Source organism: Pleurodeles waltl, chromosome 10, assembly GCF_031143425.1.
Source record: "Pleurodeles waltl isolate 20211129_DDA chromosome 10, aPleWal1.hap1.20221129, whole genome shotgun sequence".
NCBI classification, from domain to species: Eukaryota; Metazoa; Chordata; class Amphibia; order Caudata; family Salamandridae; genus Pleurodeles; species Pleurodeles waltl.
In genome coordinates this window covers 766,055,866-766,072,917 of record NC_090449.1, presented here as the reverse complement: position 1 = coordinate 766,072,917, position 17,052 = coordinate 766,055,866, and the positions used below count along the sequence as shown (strand labels likewise).

The following is a 17,052-nucleotide window of genomic DNA, read 5'->3' as shown; positions in this document are numbered from 1 at the left end:
ATGTTGTTGGGGGCACAAGTGGGACGCAAGAAAAGTGGGGCATAGGAAGCGATGTGCCACTTTCTTGTAAATCTGCCCCTTTTGCAGAAGTTGTGATGACAAAACTGTGCATACATTCAAAAAGCTTCATATTGAAAGAGAAGAATAATTGTATAATATGAAAAACAAGAACAGCCTATCTGTATAAAGCTTAAATATGTTATTTCTTTAACACTTTTCATAGTGTTCAGTTGGAATATATATGTCTTTATGTTTTTGCTTTTTTTAATTTGTTTTAGGTGTCGCCAACAGAAATGATACCATTAGGTCGAAAGACAATCAACTTTGACAGTTTTCCTGATCCATCTGATAGCTGGGAAATTATAGAGACTATTGGCAAAGGGACGTACGGCAAAGTTTTCAAAGTTCTGAATAAGAAAGATGGAAGTAAAGCTGCTGTCAAGATTCTGGATCCAATTCATGTAAGCTGAATTTGAAATTGGGGAAATCCACAATTGTATTTATGATCTTGAGTGTTTTTAGGTAGTCCGGGTTTTGGGAAAAACGCATTCGCTTTTCTTTCTCTTGGAGGTCCTACAAATTGCAACATGTAGAAAATCTTCTATAAAAAGCATCCGATAGGTGACTGTGGAGAGTACCCCACCATTAAAGCCATGCATTATAGCTCATTACAATTATATCACTTCCACTAAATCGACCTGGCTTTTTCGTCACAACGTAAGTAGAGTTAAGTTGATGTGGAGGTAATGGTATTAATAATGCTATATGCGTCACAATGATGTAGTACAGGGGGATGTGCTGGATGCAACACAATCATAGGTCAATATTATTGACCTCAATATAATGTCTTACAACCACATTGATACACATTGCATAAGAAGTCATGGTTAGTTTTTTCTTGAACGATTTTGCTTGCTATTCAACTATTCAACAACACCACACTGTTTCTACAACAAGAAAGTTATTTTAAGATGGTACGTATTGGTTTTCAGGTTATTCTCAGGAACATCTAATATTCATGCATTGAGTACTCACTACGATTGCTCACTGTACACGTGAATAGCCCTTTTCCCAATGAACAGTAATTCATTAGACCGTGAGTGTTTCATTAGAAATGGGAACCCCAAACTACTACACTTTGGGTGGGCCTTCGTTGTGTCCAGAATTCATCCTACAAACCACTGTACCCTCTCTGAACTGGTTTATAGGAAATCAGATGTTCCATTTCCTCTATAGAGGTCTTTTGTTGGGGAAAACCTACAAATTGCAGATTTCAAAATACAAAAGTCTAAGAAGTTGGTAAACACTGCAATATACGTACAAGCACTGGCAAAGCTAACATGTCAAGTATGTATTTTCAGTTGTAAGTCACACTTATTGACTTTGCCAAGCAACGTTTCCTTTGTCTCACTTTGGAAGAAGTACTAACACATGTATGTCCTTCTGCTGCAGGGCTAAGGGAAACGGGAGGGGGGGTGGTACTACACATCACAGAGGACAGCTGTGTGCACTCCATTCAACAGTAAGGATGTTTAAAGAGCATTTTGCAAGGGAGCTAAAAATCCTATGAAAAACTCCTGTCACAGTCTTCCGGAGCAAAAGCTAAAAATGTTCAGCATACCTCTGAGAGTTAAAAAAAAAAAAATATATATTTATATATGCATGTCCCCGCCTACACTGAAAAGTTAACAAGAGCTAAAAAATAAATAAATAAACAGATAAGAAATGTCATTGTCAGTGAATCCACTAGAAGCCAGAATAAAGAAAGGTACTGCCTTTGTGGGTAAGGGTAGAGTAGCCGCAATGAACAGGAAAAAAGAAAAGCATGGCCAAGACAGCAGTAGCAGAAAACAAATTCATGACCACTCTCGTGACAAAGAAGATGGTTGAAGCCAGAAAAAAATTTCGCCGGCTGTTCTGCCAGAAAAGCCACTCAAAACAACAAATGTGTGGACCTGATGGTGTTGTCGGAGAAATCGGCGCAGACTTAAAAAATAAATATATTGCCCTGCTGGTACTAGCAGAGAATCCCAAAGGCGCCCGTTGCTGGACGCCCTCTTTGTGTGGCCTGCTGTTGTCCCCTGGCTTCCCTTCTCTTGGTCCAGGCACCGCATCTATGAAGTTCTAACCAAGAGATGACTTGATTTGCAGTTCATTAGTGTTGTATGCAGCTTGGTAGATAGTACTTGGGTATTTGCTTGTATCACAGGACAAATAATTTCCAAAATATGTGTAGAAAGGACAGAGTTTTGATGTGAGCTATGGGCTGAACGCCCAGCTTGTCCAAACAATTGCCTAGAAGTAAGCTGCTGTCATATGTAAAAATAAATTGCTTGCCCTTGGCTTCTTGCCATGGAGGATGGGTCATTATTTGTGTGGCCTGCTCAAGTAATGGGTCCACATTCGGCCATCACCTGGAACCAAACACTCCATTGAAGCACTTGACTCTCATAGGGTAGTACTGCAGAGCAGTCCAAAACTCACTCAAGGGATCTCCCTAGTAATCACCATTCACAAGCACAAAAGAATAACATTCAATAAATGATGGTCCAGTCTGTGCCTCTTCTTTTGATAAAGTAAAAGTACATTTTTTACACACACACACTACTCAGTACTATGCAACAATTTACAAATATACACAAGCTGGTAGAATTACTTTTGGAGACGTTGCGTAATTATTCTTGTCCCTCCCAAAGGGAGATATATACCAACAGCCCACATGGCAGAACATTAATTTGTATTCCAATGCAATATGTGACTTTAACTTGGCATGCAAACACCTAATACTAGCGATAAAGTACATCTACTTTGATCACAAGTGGCTGTCAATCTCATTACCCAAATAAGCAAATAAGGAACATGTCTAGGCAGGTTGGAGTGGTTTGTGCTGTTGGGATTACCCTCAGCATGATCTACACGGTCAACCCACACCCCTAAAGGGTGTGGGCCAAGGTTCATTATATTCCACATTGAAACATTCAACATAAATAGGATGCACAGTTGACACAGCACCACTTGGTTGCTAATCATTATGTAATACCATCTTTCACTCCTAGAGGTAGCCTTTTCATATGACCCTGCACAAGTCATTTCATTGGCCACAATGCTGCAGCCATAAATTTGTAAGCGCATTCAGCACAATGTGCTGAACTTGAACCAAAGTCCCTAATGAACCCTAGAGAGTGTTCACCATTGTAACAATCCATTATCATCACCATTCAGGCCACAAGGCCTGCAGCCGTGATCTTCACCCCTAAAGGGCACAAAAGTTCCAGTTGGAACTGAGCTAGGAAATAAATTGGAACCCTTGAGGGGGTTATCCTTTCCATGTCCCTTGAAAATGAGGGTGGAGACATTTGAATACTTCCTTGGGGGAGGCTGTACTCCTTCTGCAGCTCCCCTTGCAAGTCGTGATGATGTTGGTGGTGACCCCACTCTCCTAGACAAAATTAGTGGGTTTTTTTACCAAGGGACTTGGGCCAGGCCCAACGGGGCATTATGGGGTGCTTCCTCTGGAGTGTGCATAACACATGAGCAGCTCTCCCCTTGCTCTGGGGAGAGAAGCAGTGGCAGTTTCTTTTGGTTTGTTTTCTTTTTTGTGTTGGGGGTGTCTGGTTCTGCCCGGACACCCGCAGCCTTCAACAAAGTTGGAGAGCAGCTTGGGGAGCCCACCTCCAGCTGCTTTTGCCAGCTCCCAACCAGGCCAGCACCTTCAGGTCCTGCTGCAAGAGCCAGCTCTTCATTATGCCAGCTCCCATGGGCAGATGCATGTGGTGCTGCAGCTGATCTGGCTGCATAGGGGAGTGTGGTGGCACTCCCCACTCCTTCTCTGGCCATTTGGGGCCCTGGAATGGGGTCCAGGCCCCCCTTCCTCTTTGCCAAGGGCAAGACAGTGTCCCCCAACTTTGCTTCTTTGTGGAACCCTGGGATGGGGTCCTGAGCCCCTCTCACCATCTTCACAGGAGGCGTGATGGTGTCCTCAACTCGGCTTGTTTGTGGGACCCTGGGATGGGGTCTCAGGGCCCTTCTTACCATCTTCGTGGGGGGCTGATGGCATCCCCTAACTTGGCTTCTTGGTGGGGCCATGGGATGGGGTTCTGGGCCACTCACCATCTTCGCGGTGGGCGTGACCGCGTTCCCTGACTTACCTCCTTTGGAGGGCCTCAGGATAGAGTCTGGGGGCCCCTCCCCCCATCTTCCTGTGGTGTGACAGGGTCCCCCTGGAGCACAATGACACTCCCTCACTGCTGTATTTTTTCTGGGGACAAGCAAATGCGCTCCCCGGCTCCATTCTTCATTGGGGCAGCTCCTGGGCCCACCAACATTGGAAGTGGTGGCTGAGCCCTACACGCTTCACTGCAGGTCCTCGGGGATATCTCAGGCCCCCGTGGACCAATTTCAATGATCTTTGGCTCATTTTGATCCTGGTGGCAAGCTGTAGCCAACTGGAGCATTTTCGTTAGGCATCCTGGCCTAGAAGGTTCCCAGCTCTATAGGGAGCCAGTCCCACTGACTCCCTGCACCATTGATTCATTTGGGTGCCATCCTCTCTTCTGGGCCGTGCCCTCTCCTTGCGCTGCTTGCCCCCAATCTTTCCCCAACTGGTCTTCAGGGGAGTAAAAGGACCAGCTTACCTGGTCCTGTGGTGGGCCCCAATGGGTCGGGGGTCATTCAGGGGCAGAGTCCTTGCCCCAGTGGGCAGTCAAAATGTTGTTGTCTAGTAGTCGGTTGCTACATATGCTCTGAAGTACTCAGCCCCTTCTCCCTGACAGTCTTGTCAGAGCCTCTCCCAGCAATTCCTCCAAGCGGACCCTTTTAACTGAGGGGCCTGGGGCAGGCCCGGTTCCTGGTATGAAATGATAAATGGCTGATTGATGCAAGGCCCTACTCTTGCAACCGAACAGAGCAGTAATTGGCCCTAATCATAAACTGAGTCAGACAAAGATGACATCCTTGGATGACCCATAAACTGTACAAATATGCGTTTGTCCTATTGCATTATCCTTTTAATACAGGTTACAGTGTAGATTGGTTTGACTATCAAGCCTGTGGACCCAAGGGAACTGGAGTTGGCCCTAGGCCAGCCTTTCCCATTGACACATAATGGAGTGTCACTACACTCAAGACCATAAGTACACTGGTTCTCCCTCACATGGGTACACCTATCTAATCGGGCATACTCCAGGTCACCACCTACTCTGCATGGTCCTTTCTGTGCCAGGTTACCTAAGCGCAGTTCTTGGGCTGTGCACGCCAGGACTCCTCCCCACTCAGCTCTCACATGGGTGCACACGTGATCATGTGTAACCAACCCTGGGGCTCCTACACTTGTTGCTTCACAGAGCCTCTGCTTAACAAGGCTGCACCGGTGGTTAAACACATGCAGTCGGGGGCGTGGCCAAGATGGCGGACTGAACGGACACGCGGGTCCAATCTCCGCCGCCCGGGCCTCTTAACTGCCTCGGATCTCCCAGCCTGGGGAGCCGCGGGGTCCGGCCGGGGTTCCCGATGTGGGGGAACCCCTAGGCGCCCCACAGAGCCGAATGCGCTCGCGGCTGGATCCCCGCGTGTGAGGTGAGGTGCGTCGGAGCTGATGCCGGCGCGAGGGCTGAAAGGCGCGCCCTGTCCTGACGCGTGCCTGGGACCTGGCAGCTCAGCCGCGGAAGTGGCGGCTCTCGGGACCAGGGCCTCTGATGAGGAACTCTCCATCGGGACACCGGGGCAACGCCAGCTGTTGGTCCTGGAGATGGCGGTGTCTCTTTGCTGGGTCTATCTATAAGGGGCCTAAGAGGACAGAGGTGTTTGAGGTACAGCTGAGCGCGCGGCGAGGTGCTAGGGGGGGCTGATGGGCCTGGGCCTTTATCGGCGGTGCGGTCGGCCTGCAAAGGCCCTAGCCAAAGCGGGGCTGGACTGCTGCAGGAGGCCACATGGCCAGTGGCAGTATTGGGCGGCCAGGAGCACTTGATCCCCCGGTGTGAAGAGCAGTGGCCCGACTGGCTGACCTGTAGTTCTGCGGTTTGAGTTCAGCGGTGATGGCGACCTCTAAGGCAAAGAGAGACCGGACGGTGAGGGACATGTTCACAGGGGGACGTCTGGTCCTGGGTGAGGCACATGAGGAACCGCCGTCCACGAAAGGCCCTGAGATGCGGAGGGAAATGGCAGAGGATGAAGCAGCACCTGTTACATAGGCTTTTCTTACCTCCCTGTTTGATTCCCTCCGTAGCGACTTACAGGAGCTCCGCAAGGACATATCGCAGGAGGTGAAGGAGGTACGGGTTGAGCTTACCTCCCTGGGCGAACGAATAGCACAGGTTGAAGATGGGGAAACCGCCCGGGTTGAGGAGCTGGCAGACCTGCAGCAGGAGGTTATTCGCTTGCGGGAGCAGCAAGACCTCCTCCAGATGGCGGTGGAAGATCTGAAGAATCGGTCCCGCAGACATAACATCTGCATTAGAGGGGTACCGACTGGGGCCGAGAAGGAGGACATTGGTGGCTTTGTGACAGCGTTGTTCCGCTCTGTGCTTGATCCTGAGGAGCCTAGGGAGATCATCCTAGACAGAGTGCACCGGGTGCGTCGCCCTGGCGGAGCCGGGGACTGCCCGCCGGATATTTTGGCTTGCATCCAAAACTTTGGGCTGAAAGAAAGCATCCTGCAGCGAACGCGCAACCTCCCGCAGGTCCACTTTAGAGGTCATCAGCTCCAATTATTCCAGGACCTCTCGGTTCGGACTTTACAGCGACGGCGTGAGTTTAAGCCTATCACAGAGCACCTGGTGAACATGGGGTGTCGTACTCGTGGGGTCACCCATTTCGCCTTGTCTTTCGCTGAGAGGAGCAGCTTCGTCAGGTGAAATCGTTGGCGGAGGCGAACCTTGTCCTGGGTTTAGAGGAGGATACTCAGGGCTCGGCCTTGATGCTGGGGGCGGCCGACCGGCCACGCCGCAGTGGCGGAGGAGGGAGAAACGAAGGAATAGACGGCGTCCTACTGTGCCGGAGCAGATGTCGGAACGTCAAGCGGCAGTCAGCAGTGTGGCGGCTGGGACAAGTGCCTAGGTGATGGGAGCCGGGAGCTGTTGATCGGTTGGAGGCAGCTTGGGTGAGCCTACGATCCTTTGAGCGAGGTCCGGGCGGCGGGTCAGTGGACCTGGTGGACGATACAGTGTGGTTCTATGGCCTCGTTGGGACATTTCCTCTGCGGGATGTGTGGGAGAGGACTTTGTTACTTTGAGCATTTGTTGTGTGTTATAAGTTTATGTTGGTTTGCTTCCCTGCGAGACTGGTGTATATGGGCTACAATGGACAGGCCGTGCGACCTAGAGCGGCTGAGATATTGTGTTAGGCCAAGGCTTTGGTCGTCCTACAGATCCCTTCCCCCTCACAGCAAACTCTGCCCTAAGATGTATGGAAAGTTAAGTGCTTGAGTCTGAATGTCCGAGGGGTTAATAACCCGACCAAGCGGCTTGCGATATTGTCAGCCCTTGAGAAATCTGGGAGCCATATATGTCTATTGCAGGAGACACACCTGTTGCACAAAGACACTTTCCGCATGCGCTCGCGCTGGTTTCCTAGACAACTTTGGTCCTCAGCAGCTTCGAAGCATGCAGGGGTAGCAATACTGCTCTCAAGGGCCTTCCCTGGGGAGGTGGTGGGGAAGGTACATGAAGTGCAAGGCAAGTTCCTGGCTATTAGAGTAAGATTTGGGCCCTTCTTCTTCACCGTTGCCTCCCTCTATGCTCCAAATGTTCAACAAGAGGCATTCTTGAGACAGGTAGTCTCCTCGACACTTAGCTCACCGGATAGCGCCATCTTGGTGGGCGGAGATTTTAATCTAGTAATGGACAACGAGCTTGACCGCTCGGGCCAACGCTTTGGGCAGGGAGGGGAGCTATCGGAGGCTGGACAACAGTGGCTGGCTGAATGTGGGTTGGAGGATGTATGGAGGAAGCTTCACCCCACGCTGCGAGATTATTCCTTTTATTCAGCAGCTGTCAACACCAGGACAGTGCGCGCTCTACGGGCATCTACAATGCAAAAACTCAACGCTCGCAAGATAATGTAATTTATGCATTGTGATGATATGTTATTGTTTAACCTTTTGCATTGCAGAATTCCATCCAAAAGATTCATTTTTAAGGTGCTTATAAATACTGTACATTTGCAATGTATTGCTGAAGACATTCAGAGTGTGTTAGGGTGTGGTCCCTTTCCAAGGCCTTCTAGAGACTTTCCCTGCAACATGCCTGGGCGTGGTTCTAGGCTGGGCCAAGACTCTATAAAAGAGAGTCAGCCCAACTTCCAGTGCTCACTATTCAGAGGTCCCGGTGCAGATGAGCAGCTTCTTCCTGAGCTCCTGTCCCGGCGGCCTATTTGGATTTTCCAGTCTTCTGCACTCATCTCTCATTGGTGATCACCGTTTCCAGGCGGTAAGATGGTGTTTGGACATTTCCCAACACCGTAATTGAGAATTTTCATATTCTTGATTTTAATTCTTAAATGAATAACAGATTACTTGTGCGCTGCCATTTTTTGACATTTGTATGGTGGTTTGCAAATAGGGAGGACGTGCAATTTATTCCATAAAGATTTGACTTCGTTATTACATTGTTGTTCATTGCGCGCTGATATTTCTTGACATTTACATGATGTTTTACGAGTTGGCAAGACGTGCAACTCGTTTCATGAGCATTTAACTTTGTTGTTCATTGCACGCTACCTTTTCTTGACCATTGCATGGTGGCATTCGAGTCGGCGAGGCATGCGATTCACTTCTCGTGTGTAGTTCATGCTGTTCATTGTGCGCTGCCATTTTCTGGCGTTTACGTGGTGGCATTCGAATCGGCAACACGTGCGATTCTTTCCTTGACTCTTTTTTCATGTTATTCATTGTGCGCTACCATTTCTTGGCGTTTGCATGGTGGCATTTGAATCGACAAGACGCGCGATTCTTTCCCTGAGTGTTTTTCGTGTTGTTCATTGTGCGCTATCATTTCTTGGCATTTGTATGGTGGCATTTGAATCCTCAAGAAGCGCAATTCTTTCCTTGTGTATAAATAGTGTAAATTACTGTGCGCTACTATTCTAGGACATTTTCTTGGTAGCATTTCAAGTTGACACGTTGCGTGATTTATTCCTTGAATCTACGTTGTGTGATTTCATGGTGCACAATCCTTTATGGTGTTTAATACTCATATAAAAGTCTGCAATGTGCGCAATTCACTTCCCAATGTTTTTTCTGAGATGAACACAACAATACCAGAGTTCTAGATGTAATGCTGTGTGTTCCTGATATGTATTCTTAAAAGGAGATTCATCGGGTTGTTTAGAAATTGCTCAGAGTGTTTCCTGATTCTCATGCTAAAGAAAGTACTCGAATCTGAAAGTCCTATTTAACTTTTTCTGTTTCCTCCTCAGGTATTCGGTCATCTAAAGCCTATTCAGTTTTAGGACTATTCTAGCGTTGTTCATGTTTTTCGGAAAAGACGAACCTTAGAGTTGTAGCATCGTACTGAATTCATGAGATGTAATTTTGATGTTGTGTTTTAACCTTTTGCTTCCTACAGGTTTCCTTCCCAGCTGTTCCCGTCCTAATCCCCTTTTCCCCACTTGGACTCTCTTAGACTCTGTGATAAATCTAATCAGAGTATTGGAGCTGTCTTGTGGTGGAAGTGTTGGGAACGTGCACAGACCCCGAGGATCTGGTGACTCTGACAGCAGCGTCCAAGACTTACGCACTGTTTGATCTCTTCCTGGCCTCACATGAGTTTTTGCCCCGAGTTATGGAGGCCACGATCGAACCGAGGGCCTTGACTGATCATGCTCCGGTTACCGTAGAGCTTTCCGTGGAAGTTGGTCGAGTGGGTACACCGACTTGGCGTTTTAGGGATTCCTTGCCGCAGAGTGAGACGGTAGTAGCGTCGCTTCGACGCACGATCGTGGACTACATTAGCCTCAATGACAATGGTAGTACTTCCATGGAGACGGTTTGGGAGGCTTTGAAAACTGTGGTGAGGGGCGAGGTAATGGCACTGTCCGCAAGAGACAATAAGACACGGAGGGATATAAGGGAGTGGCTGGAGCAGAGGGTGGCTATACTGGAACGTGCCCACAAATCCACAAATCCACGGGCGCGCCAAGAACTTGGCGGGAATTGGAGAAGGTGAGGCAGCAACTGAAAAGACTAGACTGGGATAGGGCGGAGTATGCGGTAGTGCGACTTAAGCATAAATATTATACTGGCAGCAACAGGTGTGGGAAACTCTTAGCACACCGACTGAGAGCGCAACGGGCGGCTTCGGCGATAAAATCAATTTGTTCCCCTTCAGGGGGGGAGGCCCACTCGAGCAACCAGATTGCTGAAGCTTTTGCAGATTTTTACCGGGGCTTGTATGCGGCAGAGGTGTAGGATGACACAGCTCTGGAACCCTATTTAGAGGACATAGCAGTTACCCCTCTTGGGCAGAGGGAGGCGTCCCTGCTGGATCGGCCGATAAGAGCAGAGGAGGTCATATCAGCTATCTCACGCCTAAAGGCTGGGAAGTCACCGGGTCCTGATGGGTACACAGCATTATTTTATAAGACCTTCTGTGCGGAGCTCGACCCGCTCCTTGTGCGTCTTTTTAATTCCTTTCAGATGACGGGAGCTTTGACGCCTAGTATGTTAGATGCTACCATTGCTGTTATACATATGTCGGGTAAAGACCCAGAAGAGTGCGCTTCATACAGATCGATTTCGCTTCTGAATATTGACGCCAAGCTATTTACTGGGATTCTTGCACATCGCCTTAACCCTTAAATGGCAGGTCTTATCGATCCGGACCAGTCCGGTTTTATCCCACATCGTCAATGTGGCGATAACACAGCAGCTTTTGCATTTGTTAGATAAAATAGACCGATCTCATAGGGCCACGCTCTTTTTAGCTATAGACGCCGAAAAGGCATTCGACAGAGTTCACTGGCCTTACCTTTTTCAGGTGTTGAAGCGTTTTGGTCTGGGCCCCGGGTTTAGATCTTGGATACAATGCGCCTATCAATCGCTTAGGGCGGCGGTTCGGGTTAATGGTGTGCTCTCCCTACCGTTCCCAGTTAGGCGCGGGACTAGACAGGGATGCCCGCTCTCACCCCTCTTGTTTGCGCTCCATATGGAGCCCCTCACGCAGTGCTTGCGAGACAGTCCTTCGGTCTCCGGTGTGAAATTCGGGGGGGACCACCATCTTATTACTCTTTATGCTGACAATGTTATTATTACAGTGGCAGAGCCTATGACCTCGTTGCCTGCGCTATTGGGGATACTAGATGAGTTTAGCCATGTTTCGGGATTTAAGGGGAACATGCAGAAATCTCAGATCCTGAGCTTATCAATGAACCCGGATCACGAGGCGGACCTGAGAGCGAGATACCCCTTTCTGTGGTCGGCTACACGCCTTTCTTACTTGGGTGTAGATCTGGCGACCTCGACTGCAAAGACAGCGAGCGCGAATTATACGAAGCTGGTCCGCGAGGTACAGCGAGATCTGGAGTCGTGGGGGAGACATAGGCTGTCATGGCTGGGTAGAGTGGCGGCGGTTAAGATGACTGTTTTACCGCGTATTCTTTATGTATTCCAAGCGCTCCCGCTGACCCCACCTCCCCGGACGATTGCCACTCTTCAATCGGCGGTCCTGAGGTTTATTTGGGAGGGCCGACCGGCACGACTTCCGCGACAGGTTTTGTATCGCCCTAAGAATGGGGGAGGATTAGCGGATCCGTGTCTCCTGCGTTACTTCCAGGCAACGCAGTTGCGCTTTCTTTTAGAGTGGAGCCGTCCGCTCACGGAGAAACACTGGTGCTTTATGGATCAAGCGGTAGCAGGCTCCTATATATGGAAGGAGCCCTGGCTCCTACGTCGGCATGGAGCTAGGGGACTTTATTCTTCTCCGGTCACGGGAGTAACCCTGCGAATATGGGACACTATGGCTTGTTGTTTGGGGTTGACGTCTTTCCCGTCCCTGATGACCCCCATTGGTGAGAATCCAGACTTCGAGCCTGGGCTTAATTTGGAGGGACTGAGACGCTGGTACGAGGGGGGCTGTAGGAGAGTGGGAAGCCTCTTCGATGAACAAGGGGTATTGTCCTTTGACCAGATGAAGGAGATGTACGGCTTACAGGAGGTGGATAGGTTGATGTATTGTCAGGTCCGGCACTGGGCCCTCCGGCCGGCTAATAGAGCTATAATAGGTAGGCCCCTTACACCATTCGAGAAATGGCTGCTGCTAAAGTAGGGTGATAAGAGTGCCATCTCCGAGCTGTATCGACTCCTACAGGGAGAGAAGCGACCGCCCAAGTCGAAGGGGCAGCTGAGATGGGAGAGAGAACTGGGGAGGGAATTTACAGACGAGGAATGAGACAGCATATTCTATAGAACACACCACACAGCCTATAATGCAACAGGGACAGAGACATCATATAAAGTGGCCTCCTACTGGTATTATATTCCAGCGCGCATCCATGCATGGAGTCCTGATAAGTCAGATCGGTGCTGGAGGGGTTGTGGAGCCACAGGTACACTGGTGCATTTACTATGGCACTGTCCCAAGCTGCATCGTTATTGGGAAAGTATACTAGATGAATTAGATACAGCATTTAACACTGAGATTCCAAGGTTCCCATCGTATATAGTGCTGGGATTACCCAATCCCCTTACTTTCCCCCTAGATCGCTAAAAGGGAGGCAGATGGCTTTGGCGCTTAATGCTGCGTTACAGCAGATTCTTGCTCTCTGGGGTACAGACAGTGCCGACGCGGACGGCATGGTTACAGAAGCTGTGGTTTATCCTGGCTATGGAGAAACTCTCTCTGGCCTCCCAGCAGGGAGTGAGTGATTTGAATGAATTATGTAAAGCCATTTCTTCAGATTCTATCCTCCAAGTTTACGGAATTAACATGCCCGGCCTATTTGAGGGTTTTGAGATTGACTTTATATAGGTGCAGGCTACCCGGAGGGCAGACGGAGAACTGAAGTCGGGGAGGGGAGTGGTGGGGCCCGAGAGAGACACGGAGAGGACTTGGACTCTAGAGGGAAGCATTGTTTGTATGTTTTATTTATTTGTTGGGGGAATGTACATTATCAGGACCTGCAATCTGGAAGTGTATTAGGACTGCTCGTTGAATCTCTGGGTTATGATATAGGGATGGTGGGAGCTTGTCTTCGGTGTGGCCCAGAGAGTGGGATTTCAATGGGCAGATCTCCTGCCGTCAGTGCTGTGGTCTTTGTTGGAGTGAAATATGTTATCTATTCCCCGACTTGTATTGTGTTGTATTCTGTATGTTTATATTTGCAAAATAATAATAAACAGATTTGATCCATAAACACACGCAGTCCTTGTAACATGATTTTACTGTGAGTGTGTCCCAAACTATGAGGCTCCTTCACAGTAGAAGGTCAAAAACCAGGTGATCCAAAAGCAAAAAATCAGTGCAGACCAGATAGTCAGAACCATCCTCTCTCACCCTGCAGCAAAGCAACCTTCAGAAAAAAACTCTGTGGTGTCCTTCGTAAGAAATCAAACATTGAAAAATTCCTGAATCTCACCACTAAGTTAAAGTGAAAATAGACAGCAATAATAACTAAAAAGGAAACACAAATTACTACAAACTGATAAGGGATTAAAATGTTACGAACATCAAAAATGTCTGTTTAAAAAATAATCCAAAAAATTAGTTGCTAAACAATGTTTGTTTAATGATTAAACAAACCAAACAAAATATGCAAAGTATACAGTCAGCATTACATAGTATGATAATCATAGCTCGTGTAAGTACAAATTCAATGCACCCATGAGGAAAACAGCGTATTCAAAGGTAATCCAAAAAATTTATGCATATAAAGTGCCCAGGTTTCCTGAATATTTTGTAGTATTGGAACCCTTACCCACAGGTGTTCAAAGAAGCCGATAGGATGATGGTGAAGTTGGTTCCATGGTTGCTGTAAGTTACTTTGCTATGCTAATGTACATGGCTTTTAGTTATTTGATGTGGCACTAGATCAGTAATTGTAACCTGTAAGCGTTCAGGTTAGTTGCATAAAAAGTTTATTTTTCCTAATGCATCGGCGCAAGTCGTAGCAGTCTCAATCGTATTGCAATCAGTTACATCTGTCTCACCATCGTTGGTGCAGTTCATTGGGGCAGGTCTTGCATGACTTCCAAGTTGGACAACCTGTTACCCTGAGCATTGAGAACTGGTCAACAGTTTCCTTTGAGCCTTTGATGGACCTTTACAGTTCTTCTGAACCTCAGCCTCATCTACAGCGGATTCTTCAAGCAGGCAGTCAGTTGGCCCCAGCCTGTGTGAAAAGCATTTTACATGTTTCTCTGCCACTAATTCAGGATTTTCACCAGAACAAAGATGACAACGGCCTAATTGAACATGGCAAGGTACCCTGTCCATCACATCCTTGATTAGCATGTTCTCTTTAGAGCCAGGTGAATTTCTGCCAGGTGGGCCTATACTACCTCTACTAATGAAAACTTCTCATCAAAGACTTAACTAACAGTGAGTAATCTGTAACATGTACCTCCGACAATCCACCCTATTTAAAGCAGATGTTAAAACATATTTGTTCCTGATTGGGACTGCCAGATGAAGCCTGGTGTTGGTGAACAAAAACAAACTCCTGCTTTGGAAGGTTCTTATTTTTAACCAAAAAATGTTGCTGTCCAGGTGCATTGTTTTAAAAAAAAAAAAATGGACAACCCAGTGCCCTGGGCCCTGGGTAAATGTATAATATCTCAAAAAATGTTGGTCCCTCTAGGGGAAGGATATGAATTCACCTCCACGACAGTGGTTGTGCCATAAAGACCTTTCTGTACCAATGAGGTTTGTGAGTAATATATCACATTTATTGGAAACTTAAATTCAACAATTTAAAGTAAAGTAATCGAGGTGTTCCTTTATAACGGCGCAGTGTGAGTGAATTATGTGTTAGTATAAATGTTGCAGTGCTATTTACTTGAAAACTAAAACTAAACTGTGGTTAAAAGTATAAGGTCTCAAATAAGCACCTATAACCATAGGTACTGTGAGCCTGCTGAATTTTTCAAAGTCAATCCACAATTTCTAATACAATGTTGACGTGTCGACCCCAAACAAAGAAATTAATTCAGGCGGGTCATCCTCAGGACAGAATGTTGAAGTAGGAAGCACGTAGAATACAATACAGAAAGCATGTATCAGTACTTTGCCTTCCATCTGGTCAGCATCTATTAATTCAACAGCACAACCTATTGTAAGGTTATATATATTATCAAATCCATATTTAACATGAGGTCACTACTTCTTTATGTGATAGTTAGTCGACCTCTTAAGTGATAGAAAGATGTACTCATCCCTATTTAATTGTACTCAGACACATCCTAGTTGTGTTAACAATAAAACTATACCACCAATTCGCCTTCCTTCTCATGTATCCCTGGTATGTTGTTAATAATACCACTTTTTTACTTTGCCATCTAGAGAAATGTTATATATATATATATATATATATATATATATATATATATATATATATATATATATATATATATATATATATTAGAAATGGGATCTTTGGTTGGCAGTCGGGTTACCCACTGTCCAAGCAAGCACCCTCACTCTAGTCAGGGTAAATCACACACAATCCAAATTATCCTGTGCCCACCCACTGGTAGCTTGGCACTGAGCAGTCAGGCTTAACTTAGAAGGCAATGTGTAAAGTATTTGTGCAATAAATCATACAATAACACAATATAGCACCACAAAAATACACCACACAGTGTTATATATAATATTTATGTGGATATTTGCAGGTCAAAACGATAAAAGATGCAATAAGAAATTGTAAAGATATCTCTGGACAATGATATAAAGTGTCTTAAGTCTTTAAAAAGCAAACAAAGTCTCTTTCAAGCACAAAGTACCTGGTTGGAGTGAAAAATCTCCGCCAAGGGCCGCAGAGGAGATGTGTGGAAAATGGTGTGTGCGTCGATTTCTGGCACGCGGACGGGTTTCCTCTTTTGGTCGCGGGGTTTTCAGATGCCCCGGGGTCTGTGCGTAGAATCCTGGGCTTGTTGACCAGCTGTGTGTTGTTCCGATGGGCGATGCGTGGAATTTTCTCCCTCACGGCAGGCGCTGCGTCAATTTCCCCTCTGGAAGTCGGGCGGCGTTGTCCAGACGGGCCGTGCGTCAAAGTTCCGGTCGCACCGCAGGCGCTGCGTCGATCTTTTCCTCGCGAAGTCGAGCGGCGTCGTTCCGGTTCGGCGAGCTGTGAATTTTTCACTGCGGGACAAGCTGTGCATCTAATTTTTCGCCACACAAGGAGTCCAATTGCAAGAGAGAAGTGTTTTTGGTCCTGAGACTTCAGGGAACAGGAGGCAAGCTCTATCCAAGCCCTTGAAGAGCACTTCTGCAGCAAAGCAAGAGAGCAGCAAGACCGCAGGGCAACAGCAAGGCAGCAGTCCTCTGTAGAAAGCCGTCAGGTGAGTCCTTTAGGCAGCCAGGCAGTTCTTCTTGTCAGGGTGCAGGTTCTGGTTCAGGTTTCTTCTCCAGGAAGTGTCTGAGGTGGTAGGGCAGAGGCCCTGTTTCATACCCAAATGTGCCTTTGAAGTGGGGGAGACTTCAAAGAGTGGTTTAGAAGTGCACCAGGTCTCCTTTCAGTTCAATCCTGTCTGCCAGGGTCCCAGTAGGGGGTGTGGCAGACCTTTGTGTGAGAGTAGGCCCTCCACCCTCCCAGCCCAGGAAGAGCCATTCAAAATGCAGATGTATGCAAGTGAGGCTGAGTACCCTGTGTTTGGGGTGTGTCTGAGTGAATGCACAAGGAGCTGTAAACTAAACTCATCCAGACGTGGATTGTAAGGCACAGAAAGATTTAAGTGCAGAGAAATGCCCACTTGCTAAAAGTGGCATTTCTTAAATAGTAATATTAAATCCAACTTCAACAGTCAGCAGGATTTTGTATTACCATTCTGGCCATACTAAATATGCCCTTCCTACTCCTTTCAGATCAGCAGCTACCACTTCAACAATGTATGAGGGCAGCCCC

At 47.4% G+C, this 17,052-nt stretch overlaps 1 protein-coding gene across 1 annotated transcript in view; it reads left to right on the top strand.

Moving 5' to 3' along the window:
- The first annotated feature begins 293 nt into the window (after nucleotides 1–293).
- The window catches only part of MYO3A (myosin IIIA), a 1,274,985-nt gene continuing 1,258,226 nt past the window's right edge, over nucleotides 294–17,052 (top strand). Inside the window, exon 1 of the mRNA XM_069211361.1 lies at nucleotides 294–461. Coding sequence (XP_069067462.1) covers nucleotides 294–461 — 168 coding nt within the window. The remainder of the gene's footprint in view (nucleotides 462–17,052) is intronic.